We start from the raw sequence: 19,644 nt of genomic DNA, 5'->3' as shown, positions 1-19,644 counted from the left end.
TAATATATTACATAAAATAGCCTACATTTTACAAAAATTGTCATGTCATTTAAATTACTTAATAATCTTATGTCCGATGCATTTCATGTATGGAATATAGTGTGAAGTTATGGGTTATCAGCACTGGCCCCAAAGTTCTATATCACTGCCTTTCTGTATGTGTCCTTACTGTCTTCAGCAGTTTAGTTCTGAGGCAGGATATACAGCCAGCTAGACAGGCAATGGCTGCCTTGGCCCAGTTTTAGTTTCCTTTTACAGTGGACTCATTGTGGACTGCTGTGCTTTTTTCTACCTTATCAGTTATGTCTACTGTATATTTGATCTTCTACCATACAGTTAAGGAGCCTCTGTGGTTTCTTTGCAATGATCTTAGTAATGTAGTTGAACATAAGGAGAATTCTCTCCTGCATTGTTCCTCTGTAATCTGTTCTTCATTCATTTTTGCTTCATACTCTCTCAATACTTAATATTCTGTTCTAGGTTTTTCTCCTATTCTGTATCATCTATACTATTCTAATCAGTTCTGTTCTATTGTTTCATGAACCTGCACTACACTATACAACTGTATTGTGCTCTGAAGAATATCACAAAACATTACACTAATCTGTTGTTCTGTATTTTACACAACACTAATATACTGGATTGCATTCTGCTCTACTGTGTGTACAAATACACAGCATATGAAATTCAAACTAAGACTAGTAACATATCAGCTATCAAGAAGAGATGCTTAGTATGGCAGCATAGATGGAATAGAATGGCCATAAGGTGTTGTTTGGTTTTAAGAGTTACGGACAAATATCACGGGAGGAAAATGTCAATGATGATATGATGTTTTGTGTGCTTATGCAGAAGAATGCAGTTACTGTTGAAGAGTGATGACCACGATTTATTTACTGTGTACAAAATCACTGCAAGATTACTGTTCAATGTAGTGCTTATAGTCCAGTGTAGGGAATTGTAATTAGGGGAAGATTTTGAACACAGCCTATATGTTTGCTTGACCAGGTGCATCTCATCTCAGTAGTCATTTTTTTTTCTGATCTCTCTTCCTGCAGTATCATCATGCATCACCACCTACAAGAAGACCCCGCCCCCAGTCCCTCCTAGGTCGACACCCACCCGGCCATACATTTCCATCACAGCTCAGAGCAGCACAGAGTCAGCACAGGATGCCTACAGCGAGCTGAACAGCAACCCGGCTAACCGTGCCCTGGCCACGGCACAGTCTGGTCTCAGCAACTCCACAGAGAGTATTGACAGCATGAAGGCTCTGACTGCAGCCATCGAAGCAGCTAATGCCCAAGTCCACGGACCCGCCAGCCAGCATGTGACTAACAGTACCATCACCATCACCACAGCAACAACCACTAACGTCACCCACATATCTCAGGATGGCAAGAGGGATGCTCTGAGGAAATGTCTGTCTATAGGCATACAGGTTTGAACAGAAATAAACTTGACATTCTACATACTCTTGGAAAGGATCAAGCGTTCTGTACTGCTTGGATAAAAGTTACAATAACACACTTGAACTCGTGAATACCTAGTGACTCGAATGCATTGATTACAGTCTGTCTATGAAACAGGCTACATAAATTTGAACTCGTGGCGTGGAGCCTCATTTATGAATCTTTATGAATCTGTGCCTTCCTTTGAATTTAACAGTGGTTGTATGCAAAAACTGATGTTTAAGTAATGATTTTTATCGTTATGAATTTGATAGAAAAACCAGGTTCAACCTGACAATTCTTTTAGAGTAGCATGCTGAGAGTGTACAATGAACATGCATCTTGAACAAAGTCTAATCCTTCAATTGCTTTAACAGCTGTTTGCAATGAGTAGTTATGCAAAATCCAAGTAATTAAAACAAACCCTGGATTTAAACTTTGAACAATTATAATGTTAGATTGTTTGCTTCTTTGTAATGTTGAAAACGCACTAAACTTTCAATACTTTGTGAATTGCTGTTTCTTATGCACTTAGGACATGTGAAAGGATTAAGGGGAAATACTTAAATGCTGATGTTGACTGTGTGTTTGTATGCCTGTTCAGGTGGATGGTCCCGAGGACAGGGCTGGGTCAGAAGAACACTGCAAGTTTCAGTCAGTGGGAATTCAAGTAGAGGAGGAGCGATGGTGAGCATGACGACACACTTGCTATCTCACACAAGAATTTCGTTCATTTTACAGTTCTGTAGGAAATGATTCAGTGCCCCGCGCAATTTCAGCATTGATCTGTTCGGTCAAAATATTTTGGTATGGTTTAGAATTGTTAAAAATATACTGAATACACAAATGTCTAACGTTTTCACAGTAGTGCAACATAGACAATGAAACAAGACATCAAGCTGTATATTTACACATTTGAATGTAATGTTTATTTTATTCAGATTTTGTTAAAAAATGAACACACACTTTATTGAATATTATTATAATACATTCGAATCAGTTTGAACATCTTAAAATCTAGGTAAGTTTTAGTGACATCCTTGGCAGAACTGCTCATCTTGCTTGTGGCAGAGTGCAGATGCTTGTATAGCATGCTGATGATAAAAATGCATACATTAAAGAATATACATGGCAGACCATAGCTGAAAGACTGGTGAATATCTTAGTACAACTTAGCAACTGTTTATCTTGTTGAATGCTAGTCTGTTTATGTTTAGTCTTTTTTGCACAATGTTTGTTCCTAGTGTGTGCACCTTTTAGTTGTAGTGCTTTAAAGGTACAATAAATTAATTGTCACTAGTGCTCCCTCTCCCCCGTTGAGTGTTTGAAAAAAGAAACTTGTTATGGAGCTTCCACTACAACAAAATCATTTAAAAAAGGCATACTTGTTGTGAATAGGCCTTAGCTAATATGTTAACATCCAGCAAACACACCCGCTGCAAGATAATATGTTGTTCGCAAGACAGTGACCGCAGAATCATGTTTTTATTGTTTTGGTTGCTCATGCTTCATTCCTGGGAAGTTTTTTTCATGCTCTCATTGGTTGCAGCTCATCGCTACTCATGCCTAGTTGCTAGGCATGGTACAGTGACACAATACGATGCAATATGATATACTGTAAAACAGACTGTTACTTCTACATGTATGGAATGAAGATCTGCAGCCACACTAACCCTTTGCAGATGATTTGAGGAAAGTATCCAATTGAGTTTATGTTTAAGTGGTACTTTTTTTCTATAATTTAAGCTCCAAGCGTTTATTATCCAAATCAGCACATGCATTTTGTATGGACTTTCCTTGGACCCACCATGAATATTCATTCAGAAGTGGTGGAGAGCAGCAGATTTTTTCCAGCAACTCCTTCGTCATGTTTGTTATAGTTTTGGTTGCTTGCTTCTGGAGAGTTTTCTCACAATGCTTGTTGAAGAGTAGGTCATGCTTGAAGGTTCATTGCTGAGAATTTCAAACGTGCTTCAAGATATCAGAGCACCTGTTTGAGATCGTACACTGACTAATCACAATGCTGAATCGTTGCATGAGCAATAATCATTTTGTTGCCACACTAGAGGGATTTATTGCAGATCTCAAAATACTGTTCTGTGACTGCAAAATTAGGGTTAATATCATGTTAGCATAAAAATTGAGGAAAGCACATACACCAACCGGCCATTTCATTAAGTGTAGCCCTTGTATCCACACTCTTTTGTCCACTTTATCACCTCCATTTACCATACAGGTGCACTTTTGTAGTTCTATAATTACAGACTGTAGTCCATCTTTTTCTATGCATACTTTATTTGCCCCTTTTACAATATCCACCAACCAAAAATATCCAGCCAACAGTGTACTGTGGTCAGTGTCTTGTGACTACTAACGAAGGACTACAGGATTATGAACATAAACAGCATCACGGTGACACAAGTGTATGAGCTATTGGCTCTGACTTTACAGTGGAGCATCTAGGTAGTGGTGTGTAACTGAGTGGACAGTGAGTGAACACAGCGTTTAAAACCTAAGCAATGCTGTGTCTGAACCACTCATTCCAATGCAACACACACCAACATTTCATCACGTCAATGACACTTCAGTGCTGAGAATGATCCACCACCCAAATAATACCTGCTCTTTGGTGGTCCTGTGGGGGTCCTGACCATTGAAGAACAAGGTTTATGCAGAGAAACAGATGGACTACAGTCTGTAATTGTAGAACTGCAAAGGGCGCCTATGTGGTAAGCGGACCTTAGGAAAAGAACAAAGATCTCAATACAGGGAGGTATACTTAATGAAGTTTCCAGTCGGTATTTACATTTAAATTTAGAGCTTTTAGCAGACGTTCTTATCCAGATCACCTTACAAGAAGTGCTTTGTCTATCTAGAGAAAGTATCTTTGCTAGTTACCAATAGGTTAGAGAGAAAGCTAGTCCTGAGCTCAGATACTGCTAGAAACTTTTGATAAATAGAGAAAAAGGAACAGCACTGAGCACAGAACAGTGCAATACAATACATAAGTGCAGTACAATACATTACAATCAATACTTAATTCAGTGTGTCTTCAGTCTGCGTTTGAAGACAGCGAAAGACTTCGCTGTATGGACAGCCAGTGGGAGTTCGTTCCACCACCTAGGTGCCAGTACAGAGAAGTCTTGATGCTTGTCTTCCATGCACTTTGAAGGATGGCGGGTCAAGCTGAGCTGTACTCGTAACTCGAAGATCTCGTGGCACATTTCGAGATTTCACCATTGCCATCAAGTAGGGAGGGGCTTGTCCATTTTTGGCTTTGTAGGCCAGCATTAGGGTTTTAAATCTGATGTGTGCAGCTACAGGAAGCCAATGAAGGGAATGCAGCAGTGGGATGACATGACTGAACTTGGGAAGATTGAAGAAGAGCTGTGCTGCCGCATTCTGGATGAGTTGCAGAGGCTTGATGGCCTGTATGGGAAGACCAGCCAAGAGAGAGTTGCAGTAGTCAAGCCTTGAGATGACAAGAGACTGCACTAGCCCCTCGATTGCCTCTCGAGTGAGAAAGGGTCGGATCGTCTAGATGTTGTACAGGAGAAATCTACATGACCAAGTTAGGTTCGAGATGTGAGTCGAGAACAGTAACTTTCCATCCAGAATCACACCAAGACTTCTTGCCTCTACAGACAGAACAGTTAGAGAGATCTCAAATGAGATGGCATGATCATGATGAGGAGCTGTAGTTGCAGGAATGAGTAGCAGCTCAGTCTTTCTAGGATTGAGCTTCAGTTGGTGAGCTGCCATCCATGAAAGGATGTCAGACAGACATGCCGAAATGCAACTGGAAACCTGTGTGTCAGACGGTTAGAAGAAAGCATTAGTTGAGTGTCATCAGCATAACAGTGATAAGAGAAGCCATGAGATGATATTCCATCACCAAGAGAGCTAGTGTAAAGAGAAAGAGACCCAGCAACAAGCGGGATACCAGTGGAGAGCATGCATGGAGAAGATGTGGACCCTATCCATGTTACCTGATAAGAGCAATCCTCCAGATAGGACTTGAACCACTTCCATGCATAGCCAGTGATTCCAACGTGGGTGAGGACATCCAGAAAGATTGTATGTTTGACCGTGTCAAAACCTGGTGAGAGGTCAAGAAGAATCAGGACAGATGACAGTTTGGCTGATCTTGACTGGAACAATGCAGATGGGATGGGATCCAGTGGGCAGGTGGTTGGGTTACTGGATTTGATCATTTGAAGGACAGCATCTGTGGAAAGAGAAGACAAACAGTTTAGGGCATTGGGAGTGAGAGGAGGATATCTAGTGGAGGGAGTGGAAATAGAGGAAAAAGACTGGTGGATTCTATTAACCTTCTCCTCAAAGAAGGTGACAACGTTCTCAGGGGTAAGAGAAGAGGGTGGAGGGAGAGGAGGAGGGTTGAGGAGAGAGGAGAAAATGCTGAAGAGCTTGTTTGGATCAGATGCTGATGCTTCCAGTTTCGCTCTGTAGAAAGATGACTTTGCAGCAGTATTTGCGAGTGAGAACTTGGAAGGGAGAGATTGGTAGGAGTGAAGAGCCAAGTTGAGCTGGGATTTCCTCCACCTTCTCTCAGCCTTCCTTAGTTCTTGCTGGTTGCTGCAAAGGACACCTGTCAGCCAGGGAGCAGGTGGAGAACATCTTGCTGGCCTGGAGGTGAGAGGATACAGAAAGTTAACTGCAGATTAGAGTGAAGAAAGGAAAGCAACTGTAGCTGTAACTGTGAGTCTAGTGAGAGAGAAGAAAATGAATCAGGATGGGGAAGGGTGGTCAGGATAGTTGAAGCGAAAGTTGAGGAAGGAGTGAAGTGCAGGTTGCATCCAGAGGAGGAGCATGAAGGGGTGGAATGGACAGGAGTAGCAGGGATGGAGAGTGAGAAAGATAGGAAGTGGTGATCAGAGCGATACAGGGGAGTTACTGTCACATCCAGCATGGAGGTAGGTCTGGTGAGTATCAGATCCAAAGCATTGCTTGCTCTGTGCGTCGGAGTCACCCAAATGTATGAGCGGGGTTGCATCGATGGGGAAGAAGCTCAGAAGAATGAATGGGGTCACGATTCTGCAAGACTATTTCATGAAGCATGTCACAATACAGAAAAAATGCAGATTTAATTTAATTGTCCTTTTCATGTAATGAAACATGCAGTTGGCACATGATCTAAAACTACTTTACAACGAAGGATATGTTCAGGAACATGGTGTTATAATTGTCATAATTTATTATACTAATGATAAAAATCATCAACACTCTATCACATACACATGCACATTCACATGCTAAAAAATCTTCCCTAGAGCTGCACAGTTTATACACTGGGGCCAGTGACAGGGAGCAAAAAACAGCTGCTGTATGTGTATAAGAGACCATCTGTTGCTGTAGCCATTTTGATGCCAGCAGGCTGGGGGTCACAGACATGGTCAAGTATCATCTCTCTCTCTTTCTCCATCTCTCTTTCTCTCTCCACCCCCCACCCCCCCCCTCCCCTCCTACTCAACCTCAAAGCAGTCCCATCCCAGAGAGAGAGTGTTAGTAGCTGAGAGCAATAGTAATTCATTTGTTGTGGCCTGCGCTGTGTGTGTTTTGGTTAAAGTTAATTGAAAAGAGATCCTGTCCAGTCATGTTTTAGTAAAACTAGCTTACCTAAGCCAGGCTGCTGCCCAAAAGAGAGTGCCAGGAGCCAGGACAAATATCTCACATAAACACACATTTGTTGGTGTTATTATACTAGTCAGTACTTTCATAGAGTTCTGTATTACTGTTGTAGCTAAGTAAAGCTACACCTAAAGCTCACCTTAATGTTAAAGTAAAGGAAGGCTTTTACTGTTGTAATGTTACTCAAAAAAGTGCATGCACTATTATTTTAAAATGTGGGTTGGAAATTCCTTGCGTGAAACTACCTTTGTGCATGTGTGCGTGCATATGTATGTGTGCTTGCAGGGAGGTTGTGGGCAGCAGATTCCCAGACGATGAGAGAGAACCCTTGACACACACACATACACTTACAGGACAGTGGTGTTTGGACTTTGCTGAAGCATGCCTTTGTAACTAAGTGAGAGTGGACCGGAGCAATAAAACACGTGCACACACACACACAAATAAACACATGCTGTCCTCTTTTAGCACAGAAGTGCTCTTTATCTGCAGAACATTACAGAGTGATTACTGAGTGTTATGTCCCTTTCCTCTTCCCTTGATGGCATAGCAATAATATGAGGACATTGCAGCCAATACAGCTGATGCCTCATCGAAGGAAGTGCACTATAACAGGGTCTAGTTAAAATGCCAAAGAGACTACTGCTCTTTGTAAAATGTAATTTTATGGAAGAGTAATTTTATACCATGGAATCTTTAACACCTCAAATGGGGCTTCGGGGACACGCATGTGTTACCTTTGCAAATTTTTATTGTTGAGGTTTGGTGTCTAATCATATGAATAAAATATGTGGAAAACCATTATGTTATTTTCATTGATGGTGTCAGAGTTAACAGAGTTAATAATGTGCTAACATGATAAATGGTCAACACCACCACCATTTTCCTGGTTTCCTAGTTTAAACCATCTGTAGCTCCAGCTTGAAACCCAGCTGCTCACATGCTATTGATGTGACTCTGCAACTGATGTCTGGTGCATCATTTGCAAACAGAAACACACCACTGATGTCAGCAGTGCCATGAACATCAGTAATATTGTCATCACATGGTGTCTTCAGTTGACTGCACTCAACAGTGCTCATAGGACAACTAGGAATAAAATTCTTCCTCTTTGAAGAATTTCCCTCTGATCTGTCCATCCATCCATCCATCCATCCATCCAACACACAGCTAATTAACAAAGTAACGGCAGAGTGGAAAGTTTGTTATAGTTTCACTTTAAACAAGCAAGACGGCAGCAGTCATGGAGGAGTTGCATTACTTTCACTGGTAATAAAATTGTAAACTGCATTTACCCTATTTTCATATAGCACAATATACTGTTACTGAATTATAGAATGTAATAAATGTATTCCAGTCGTCCATTCATATAGATAAAACACTGCTTTTTAAATAGAAAAAAAGTCTCACATTAGGTTGAAATTTCAGGGAATTAGACAAATGTTATTTATTGCAATTATTTATTTATTGTTAATTTATTTATGGATTATTAATTATTTGTGGATAATTTAAATCCATAAATTATTTATGGATTGTTTCACAGCCCTAAATTTTAGAAATTGTTATAGCATTGGGTTGTGTACAAGCAGTATAGTAATTTCATTCAATTTCATTCTTTCTCTTTTTTCACGTATAGTTTCTTTTTTTCTCTCTGTCTTTCTCTTTCTCATCATTGCCCTCATTTATAGGAAGTAGTTAGCTGCTTGAGTTGATGTGAAGCAGGCCTGCTGGCAGCCCTCCCCCTACTACACACACTTACACTCTCTCTCACACACAGAGCCTACCTGCTTAGAATTGGAGTTACATTTTAACCACCGTGTCTTTCTCTATCACATACACCCTGACACACATTTGACAAACTTACTCTGCAAGAAAAAAATAACCTTAGGGCTTAATTTACTAAGAGCACCATTAAGGGCCTCTAATGTACTGATGCAGAAAAATAAATGCGTGAGCAATTTGTTTCCACACAGCCAGCACATTCAGGGACATGGTGAGAGGTGACAGTGTGCTCCAACACCCCTGAGTAGAGCAGGTGTCCCACTGATCAAATACACATACTTACACACAGCAAGTAAAGTAGCAGAAAAACTGTCAAATAAAGCTCAGCCAGATTGCTTTAATGCACTGTTCTGCTTGAAAGAGCTATTTTCATTTGTGTATGTATTTGTAAAACTACAAGGTCATGAACTGTAGTTGTAGAGCATATTGGTATGAACAGCAAAGATGACCAGTATAAAGATGGAAAATATGACTATTTTTAATAATTGTCGTTCTGGATCCTCTTACTTTTTTAAATATTTTTTGCAAATGTTGAATTGTACATTTTCCATAGTCTTATTTAAAAATGTGTTGTTACTTTTTTACTATGTGCACATACGTGAGAAAAACAAATTATTGCAGTGCATGTTGTGCATTATTGTTTTACTTTTTTGTATTATTGTTTTATTTTTTTTTTTACTTTCTCTTCTTAGCTATCGCAGACTCACCCGCTCCAACAGTGTCACCACAGCCGTGCAGGCTGACCTGGACCTTTCAGAGGGTTTGAAGAGTGACCTAGCCAATTACACACCAGTTTCCAGCCACGGCTCCACCGTACGGCAGTTGTCCAGGGATGCGGCCACTTCCACAGTCAGTATCCAAGGCTCAGGGAACCACTATCATGCCTGTGCCCAGGATGACTATGCAGAGGTGGGCTTTGACCCGTCCATCCTGCCCCCACCAGACCCATGGATGGACGCAAGTATGGATGAGGAGAGCAGCGGAGGTGGGGCTGGCTCTGTGTGTCCACGCGATGGACATTGGTTCCTCAAGCTACTGCAGGCTGAAGTGGAGAGGATGAAGGGATGGTGCCGGCAGATGGAGCGTGATGAGCATGAGAATGAGCTGCCGGATGAGGGTGAGTCACATTGGTGATAATGGTTAGCCATTTTAGTTCAGCCAAAATCTACTTTAAACATTTTTTCCTTTATACTAAATGTAGACAAGTTTGATATCTTATGGTTGCTTCTTTAATTTTGCACTTAAGCTACAAGGCTAGAGTAGATAACATGTAATGGAAGCTTATACTTCACCAGATAGCATCATGCAGTCTGTGTGTTTCAGTCATGACACATTTGCTTCAAGCTAGGTCAAGTTTTAAGTAATCTCAAACACACTTGCTTATTTTGCTTGTGACACTATAACATACTGAACTCAATAAGAATGGACAAACATATTGATAAAATTCAGACTTCAAGATGTTTGCTGTGAGTTTGTATGGTTTGATATGCTTTTGTCCATATTTATAGATAACAGTCACACAGTGTCAGAAATAACATAAGCAAGTCTCTTTGAGACTACTTTACGTTTAGCTTGGTTTGAGGCAAGTGTGTGTTGATTTAGGCATGCAATTTGCAAAATAGTATTTAGGGATGTTCAAGGGCTGTTGAGAGCTCAGTTATCCGTTCTGTGAAACTGATTTTATGTTTTAACAAAACTGTAAAATGTGGTGAATTTACTTGTCTACTTGTATAGTATGAAGTAGAAACTATTTATATTAGAACTAAATTTTGCTATTCTGAATCAGGAGAACTTAAACGTAAGCATGCTACCGAATGCCTAGAAAGGTAAGGCTACAGGCCTACGTTCATTTCAATCAAAGTGCGTTCTTTTTCCATCCCCGCAGTTAACCGTTCATTAACACTTGCTGCGGGTACTCAAATATCACAATTAGTCAGGATGCACATCCCAAATAAAAATCAGTGCACATTCTATTACTTGTTAGCTACACAAGTTAGCTAACTTCACACCCAAACATGTCTTGTCTCATCCATTACATTTAGAGTAAGGGGACAGTTTCATAAATTTGTATAAAAATTTTTGCCCAAACTGTAATTTTAATAGAACCGTGTATCTAAGCTGAATTACCATATTAAAGAAGGTACAACAAAAATAAGAGCAGTCAAGATGATGGTGAAATAATTGCATTACACTAGGCCTATTGGATCATATTATAAAATGCAGACCCGATAAAAAATGTGCACAGTAATGGTTGTGTTGGCCTGAGCAATGGAATGGAAATGCTATTATTACTGTAGATTCAGTGCCAAGAGGCTGTATCCTCTGAGCAGCCCTCATGAAAACTGTGACTGTTTGGAGCCTAATCTCTTCTCACTACAAGTCTGTCTGTACACAAGGCCAAGCTTGTTCTGCACCAGTACTGTTTATTTCTAGCACAGCGACTCCGTCTATCCTTTCCCTCTCTATTCCCCTCCTTTTTCCCCACCTCAAACAAGCTCGCACAATCTCAAACACACACACAGACTGCTCAGGAGTGCCTGTGTTCACAGTGGCTGATCACAAAGCCTGCTTGTTCATATCCTTTCCGTCTCTCACACACATACCAGACATTTTTACCACCAGGAAGCCCCTCTGTCTCTTTCGTTTCTTTTATTTTTTCTTTCTTCCATCACTCCCTAGCTCTACTTTCATGATTTACAAAATATAAAATATAAAAATAATTGAAACTAAAAAAAACAAAAAAACCAAATAAACAATAAGTAATAATAATAATTAATTATAATTAATACTTGCTTGCCCAAATTCGATCCTAAAAGAAAGTTTTTCCATATAAAATGTAAAAATTTTGAATATCAATTTTGTTGTAACTAGATGAATGCACAAAATAAGCTTCTTCAGAATGTATTTGATACTTTCAAATATTCAGTAACGTTATTTTTATTATATGGCTTCACATTAACTTGAAAGTAACTCACAAAATTTTGATTTTTCACATTTGTGCATAGGTGAATTATGCTATACTTTGAGTGCCTGAATGTGAGTGCATTGCCAAGGGCGCATTGTTAAGGACATGGCTGAGAAGGCAGACATAGTGCAGCTGTATCATTAATCAGGAGAATTACTGTAGCTGATGTTATTGTCAGAGAAAAATAATATAGAAACATGTTGGCACTGAGGAGAAAATGCCTTGTGTAAAAGTTCATTAGCTTATCTAAAGTGGCAGCCTCCATTATTCATCACACAAAACCTAATGCTGTCACTTATAAAGGTAAGCCTACAGCTCTACGTTGTTTTCGGCAACTCCTTCTCCGAATACATACTTTCCATTTACCATCACTGATGTCTAGTGAGAGCATTTAAAGGCTGTATTTGAATAAGAGGACTACAGCCACAGAGTCGTAGCCACAGTACATGAAAAGAAATTCCTAACAGCCTGTAGTCAACTGGACTTCAGGGTGGAACTGCTACGGATGGATTAAAGGGTCACTCAAGGAAAATGTGTTAACTGCATTAAAACTTTAGTGTTTTCATTAGCGTTTAAGTTATCAAATTTGACTTGTTATTATAGAATTCAATTTAAACAGTATAGAGAAACAATTTTAATAACTCAATTTGTAAGGGTTAATCACTGTTTTAGTTATTAGTGTATGAAGCATATGGTCCTTAACACCTCCATGCTAGCCAGTATTTCACCCCGTATTCATTAATTTGGAGGAGAGCACCCTATAGCATCCTGAAACAGCTCTCTGCATTCCCACTGTAGTGGTTCCTTTCTGTAGCTAATTAAGAATCAGCTCTTCCAAAAGCCCTAACCAACTGTAAACAATGAACAAACCTCAGAAAAAGACCTGGACAGTGCCAGACTTTGGCTCTTTATCTGCATCTTTCACCCGTATTAGTAATCTGATATTCTGTTTGTGTTTTAGTTGTTACTCTGTCTCTCTGACCCTGCACATCAACCATTTGTGTTTCTCAGCTTGTTGGGTCTCGCTAGATGTTTGTTTGGTGTACAGAATAAACATTCACCTACATTTACATTCCCAACCCTAAGATATTTATGACACCTCACTTCAAAGGCACAGCAGTAAAGTCTTAACAGTGTGATTTTGAAGTTCAAACATACATAGACATATACTTGAAGGCGTGAAGGTGTGTATTCTTTACAGGGAGTTCATTTTGCAGGCTATAGCACAAATATATATTTTAATGACCCAACACCAAAGTACAAGCAGGTTGCTGTGCATGTGTTATTGTCTATAGATTAGCCCCTGTTCTCTGTGTGTCTTTGTAGTACTGGAAAAGATTCGGAGTGCAGTAGGTAGCGCTCAGCTGCTGATGTCGCAGAAGTTCCAGCAGTTCCGGGAGCTATGTGAGGAGAACCTGGTATGTGCACAACAAACCAGCCAATTACAGTCCAGTATGCCTTGAAAACATTTTAATATGTACATTTTTTAAAGTAGTCTATTTAATATCAACTTGTGATCCTATTTGATTGAAAGCTCTAAAGATTTTGCTTACCAGTTACTTCTGGTGATATATGCTTAGTGGTGTGCACTCTGAATTGATATATTTTGTGTTTTGGGCTACTTATGTAAAAAAAAAGCCATTTTATAGTGTCATGAATACGCTATCATTTCAGATAGTCTGAAGTTGCAAGTTGCAATGAAAATAGAAAAGCAGTGTAGAGACATTCTACATTTGTAAAAATTTTCTTGTTTAACTGCCATTAGCAGTAACAGCACTGATGACATGCTTCTGCTGGCATACTGCTTGTCAGCTTCTGAAAACATGTCCCACCATTGCATAAATAGAGCACAAAAAACCATATCAGAGGATCGGAATGAAATCTGGATTAGTATAGCTGATATCCGATCTGTTCAAATATTCCTGGAATCGTATCTACCTGGATGATAGGATTCACTGCCTTGATGTCATACAATAATGTCCCAGTATTGCACTTCAAATCAGTTTAATTCTATACAACAGCCGAAATAGAAGATAGTTTCTTAAGTATTTTTTACATTTATTTGAGAACTGAAATGTGTATTAACATTTTTCTCCTCCCTTTAGAACCCCAATGCCCACCCACGACCTGTGTCACAGGACCTTGCAGGATTCTGGGATATGTTGCAGTTGTCTATTGAAAACATCAGTTTGAAGTTTGATGAATTGCACCAACTCAAAGCCAACAACTGGAAATGCTTGGAACCATCTGAGCAAAAGGTAAAATACTGATTTTTTTTTTCTTTCAAAAAATCTATCCAAAATGCTTAGATGTTCTTGTAAGTCATTATAAAACATTCTAAAAGAGTTTCTTGCTGTTCTTTGTTCTTTGTTGCTGCATGATTGATGACCGTGTCCCAAACATGAGTGTTGCATGTATGTCATTTTCTTGTTTCCTGTCTGATGTTATTTTATTTTTGTTTGTTTGTTTTGTTGTTGACAGTGATCTGGTTTTGAGATGCCGCTCCCTCACTGCACGCAGTATGTTGTTCGCTAAGCAAAGGGCCCTGCTTCCTTCATGCAGAATTGGCCAATGGGTTTTATTTATTTTGAGTTCCTCACATGCAATGTAACTTCATTCAACAGTGATGCCACAAATATGGCCACTAAATGCCATTCTCTCCATTTCACGCATGCATGCGCTAGTTGTGGTATTTAGCAGCGGGGCTAACTGGTTTATCATTGCTGTCCAGGAGAGGCGAGTACCTCCACCAGTGCCGAAGAAGCCAGGAAAAGGTGTAGCACTGCTGGTGAGGGATCGCTCTTTGGAGGGCTCACAGAGACTAGAGGCACGAAAACGACTGCAAGCAGCTAAACGTGCTGCTGCTACACTACGCCAGAGCTCTGCCACAGAGTGTGCAGACAGTATCGAAATCTATATACCAGAAGCCCAGACACGATTATAAACACATATACGGATGCAAACCCCACATACGCAGTTGAAGCCTATAGAAGTAAAGATAACTTACATACTACACACTTCAGGCAATTCAGAGACTTGTAGATGGCCATGTAGCTTCCACACACACAACCTCACCACACACAAATGGTCTGAATGACAATGACTTAGGCAGGGTAGTTGTAATATAATCACTGCTTCATTTTTCCTCTATAAAAGTGCTTAAAAGTATATATATGCTAAGAGGTTATAGACAGTGGAAATCTTTGAGTTTCTGACTTTTTTTATTTCCTTCTTTTTTATCTTCCAGATTTAGCCAGTTTAGATGTAGCTTCATTGTTATCCTCCCAAAGATTGTTTTAAAAAATTAATAGCAGCCATTCTCTTTACTATTAAATTTTATAAGGCTATATAATTGTATCCTAAAACATAACCCAAGTTTCACTGTTATCACAGTGTTTAAAGAGCAGTACTCAAAGGCTTCATCACATTAGTGTAGCACTCAAATGGCTGTGTGTGCTCTCATGTGTCATCTTGTCCCCTGGGACTGGGTGAAACTGTTTTTGTGTCATTATCAAGGGAACAAGTGGAAGAACCACATGCCCCTTCAGCTTCTCATTTGTGCTCGTCTCGTTTTCTTTCTTTCTAAGCTTCCTTTCTTTCACAAGATTCCCTTCTAGTGAAATATGTGTGGTGTGTTTTCTCTATCTAGCACCTGTGCAACTTTACATACAGTGTAGCTGCTGTTGCTAGGTTGGACAAGTTTTACAGAAAGTTAGCAGAAATCTCATTCAAGCTGGTCTGAAATTGTAGGACACTTTATTTGGGTTCACACACAATGTTCACTTTCCACTTTAAAATGGTACACTAATCACATTGTAAGCATAGGTTTAGTTCCTTGTTAATCAAGCCAAACACCTGTAGTTGGTGTTAGTGTGGTGGCAAATTTGTCATTGTTGTTTTCAAACTGCCTAGTTTAGTTTAGCTACAATTACAGACCAGTTCACTGTAGCATTTTAAACTGTAAACTCAACATTTTGTTACAACACTAAATTAAGTGCAATACACTTTTGCTCTAGGTTGAACTGTTTTTTGTTTTTTTTTGCCAAAGTGTTGTAAAGCTTGGCCAACCATCCAAAAGTTGCTATGGAAAAACATTTGTGAGTGGAGAATGGATGTCTGTTCTATTCTCCTCTTTGGCCGAGCCTGAACTACAGCCTAGCTGACATGAACATGACACACATGCACTTATAAGGCCTATATCAACCATGAGTGTTTTGGTCTGGGATAGTATTTTTACTTGAAAATGCATCAAAATGCACCATCTCACCATTATTGCATTCATTGCATCTCATTTATGAAATAACACAGTCAGTATTCAATGCATCATTAAACTTTAAAGGTTATTTTAACTTCACTCTTACAATATTGAACTCAGATTGCTAACAAAACCTGTCACTTTAAGCCTACATATCTTTATATAATAGACCAAATCTATAATATAAATTTGTTTTATTGTAAGAGGTTTGATGAAAATCTGTTCAGGTCTCTGACTCACAAGGTTGCAGAAGGAGAAATCAAGAAATTTAACTAAGAAGAATCCCTTGTTAACATTTTTTAGTTTTCTTTGTTTTTAAAAAGTAAACAAATTATTCTGATTCAGTAAGAAGAAAATTGTATTTAAGATGACAATGTTTGAAGTCACAGATGTTGTGACTTACTAGTTTGTGTATAGCTGCCTTTTATAGTAGCTATATCTACATATACAGTTGAAGTCATATATTTACATACACCTTAGCCCCATTTATTTAAATTCAAATGTTTTTCACAATTCCTGGATTTAATCCTAGTACACATTCAATCTTTTATGTTAGTGTCACTACTATATTTTAAGAATGTGCCGTGTCAGATGAATACTAGACACGATTTTTTCAGCTTTTATTTCTTTCATGATATTCTTAGTGGCTCAGAAATTTACATACACGTGGTATTTGGTAGCATTGCCTTTAAATTGTTTTGAGTTAATTGTTTCAGGTACCCTTCCACAAGCTGCTCACAATAAGTTGCTGAAATAGTTATTCATTCCTCCTGACAAAACTGGTGTAACTGATCAGGTTAGTAGGCCTCCTTGCACCTTGCATGTGCTTTTTCAGTTCTTCCCATAAACTGAGCTCAGGGCTTTGTGATGGCCACTGTATTACTTTGACTTTGTTGTCCTTAAGCCATTTTGCCACAACTTTGGAAGTATGCTTAGGGCCTTTGTCTATATAGAAGTCTATATACCCATTTTGCACAATCTTTAACTTTGTGTCTGATGTCTGGAGGTGTTTCAATATCTCTATATAATTGTCTTTCCTCATAATGCCAACTATTTTGTGAAGTGCCCCGGTCCCTCCTACAGCAAAGCACCCTCACAAAATGGTGCTGCCACCCGTATGTTTCACAGTTAGGATAGTGTTCTTTGGCTTGCAAGCCTCCCCCTTTTTCCTCCACACATAGGGATGGTCAATATGGCCAAATATTTTTGTTTCATCAGACCAGAGAACCTTTCTCCAAATAGTACGATCTTTGTTCCCATGTACAGTTGCAAACTTTTTTATGGTGGTTTTAGAGGATTGGCTCTTTCCTTGCTGAGTGTCCTTTCAGGTCATGTCAATACTTGACACGTTTTACTGTTGATGTAGATACTTTTGTACCTGTTTCCTCCAGCATCTTTACAAGGTTGTTTGCTATTCTTGGATTAATATGCATTTTTCTCACAAAAGTACATTCATTTGTAGGAAATAGAATGCGTCTCCTTCCTAAATAGTATGATGACTGTGTGGTCCCATGGTGTTTAAAATAGCATTTCATCGTTTCGACAGATGAACATGGTACCTTTGAAAATTTTGGAAAGTTTGGAACTTCCAAGGATGTACTAGACTTGTGAATGTCCACAATTCTTTCTTTGATGACTTGGCTGATCTCCTTTTTCCCTATGATGTCAAGCAAAGAGACAAATAGGTCTTGAAGGTAGGCCTTAAAATACTGCCACACCTCTCAAACTAACTTAAAATTATGTCAGTTAGCTTATCAGAAGCTACTAAAACCATGGCGTTGTTTTCTGGACTTTTACAAGCTGTTTAAAGGTACAGTCAACTTGGTGTGTGTAAACCTGTGACTCACTGGAATTTTCATGTATTGAACTATAAGTGAAACATCTGTTGTTAAATTGAGTTTTAATGACTTTAACCTAAGTGTGTACAAATTTATGACTTCAGCTGCAGAGCAATTTTATGTTATTCAGGCTTAATATTGTGATCATTAGGGTGCTGAAAAATCAAAATGTTATTGTGGCATCTTTGGCCCACTGAGGCCATCTGTGTGAGTGAATGTGTGCGTGTGTGCTATCAACACATTTAAGTGCATATTTCAAAGTGCTTCCTAATTTTTGTTTTTTCTTATCCAAAGGGTTTCACTTTTTGACTGAAATGTAGCACAGCTCACTGTAACATATACAAGCCTCCCAGGCGATATGTATCTGTTTGTAATATGACATTAGTAAAAATAATTTTCAAAGCGTGTCTAGAAAGTTCATGTAGATGCATCTATGTAGGGCAAATACCATAAATATTTTTCTATTTCTAGAAAACTCATTATAATAAAACTGTTGAATTCCTGTTTGGTAGATAGTGCTGCTCTTATGATTTACAAAACTGATAACTGTCATATGTGCACTTAAGTACCTGAATACTCCAGTACATATTCTGATGAATTTTCTATTACTTATCAAAACATTACTTTGCACTTAAACTATGAAAAATACAGAGCTACTACTTTCTTGAAATAATATTTGAAATGCTTCACTGTGTAGTTGTTTGAAAATAAATCTATTTATATTATCCACCCAGTAGCTAACGTGCAGCCACTTTGTTTTGTTTTTTGTTTTGTTTTGTTTTGTTTGCTCCTCTTGTACAGTTTGACCATAGTAGTATTTTCAGTATGTCTCTTGTATTTATTGCTACAAAAAGACTGTTTTGGTTATTGTTATTATGCACTATAAAATGCCCTTTTTTACTGTGGTTAGTAGTTGTTTTAAATATGGTTGATGTTTAAATTCTCAGCCTTAATTTATGAAATTATGATAGTCATGCACAACATAGCCTCAGGGGAGACTATATAGTGTGTATGTATGTGGACGTGTGTTTCTGTGTGGGAACAGGTCTCATCTCCTTATAGTCGTCTCTTGGTTAAGAAATGTTTTTGTTCTCAGACGTTGCCATGAAGATTTTTATGTAGTCATGTTGTCCTTACAACTATTATGGAATCTTCTGTATCTGCCCCTATTGAACGTTAGCATGAGTAGTTTCTCTAAAGGGCTCCACCAAAACTATTGAGTAAATGTAAGGTTTTAATTTTGAGGACAATCACTAGATGACTAGATATCACAAAATACTAGATATTCCTGATTACTGCAAGACTAAAGGTGAGTGCCACTCTCAGTTCTTTTTAGCTAGTATGAAATTTATTTAATGTTTGTATTTTGGGGGGGGGTTCTTTGGGGTTTTTCTTTTTTTCCAAGGTGAAAACTATAAAAATGACATGTTCGGATTGTGGATATTTGCCAAATGAATGAGTGAGCACCAGCCTCAAAGCTTTCTGGAAAGTGTAGAAAGGTTAATGATGATAGTGTTGAAGCATAAAAATTATTCAAACAACTGTTTGTAAATACATGAATGTTCTCTTTAATGTAAATGTATACAACTTACATCTAAAAACATGTTAACCAAACAGATCATTTGTAATTAATGTTATTACTCACTTGATGTAATGGCACGTGTCTGAAATTTTGGTCATTAAAATACTAAGTTGCCATTCTCA

At 38.7% G+C, this 19,644-nt stretch overlaps 1 protein-coding gene across 4 annotated transcripts in view; it reads left to right on the top strand.

Annotated features, from left to right (window-relative positions):
* The window catches only part of dlgap1b (discs, large (Drosophila) homolog-associated protein 1b), a 161,771-nt gene extending 142,127 nt beyond the window's left edge, over positions 1-19,644 (top strand). For 3 of the 4 annotated variants that reach the window (XM_037537057.1, XM_017715954.2, XM_037537058.1), the window contains 6 exons: positions 1,059-1,441; positions 2,056-2,138; positions 9,575-9,999; positions 13,174-13,265; positions 13,953-14,105; positions 14,579-19,644. In XM_037537057.1, the coding sequence (XP_037392954.1) occupies positions 1,059-1,441; positions 2,056-2,138; positions 9,575-9,999; positions 13,174-13,265; positions 13,953-14,105; positions 14,579-14,791 (1,349 nt within the window). In that variant the 3' untranslated portion in view covers positions 14,792-19,644. The other variant, XM_017715955.2, reaches the window with a different exon arrangement.

Source organism: Pygocentrus nattereri, chromosome 3 (genome assembly GCF_015220715.1).
Source record: "Pygocentrus nattereri isolate fPygNat1 chromosome 3, fPygNat1.pri, whole genome shotgun sequence".
NCBI lineage: Eukaryota > Metazoa > Chordata > Actinopteri > Characiformes > Serrasalmidae > Pygocentrus > Pygocentrus nattereri.
The sequence above is the reverse complement of the archived record's forward strand: the minus strand, read 5'-3'. Positions and strand labels throughout refer to the sequence as shown.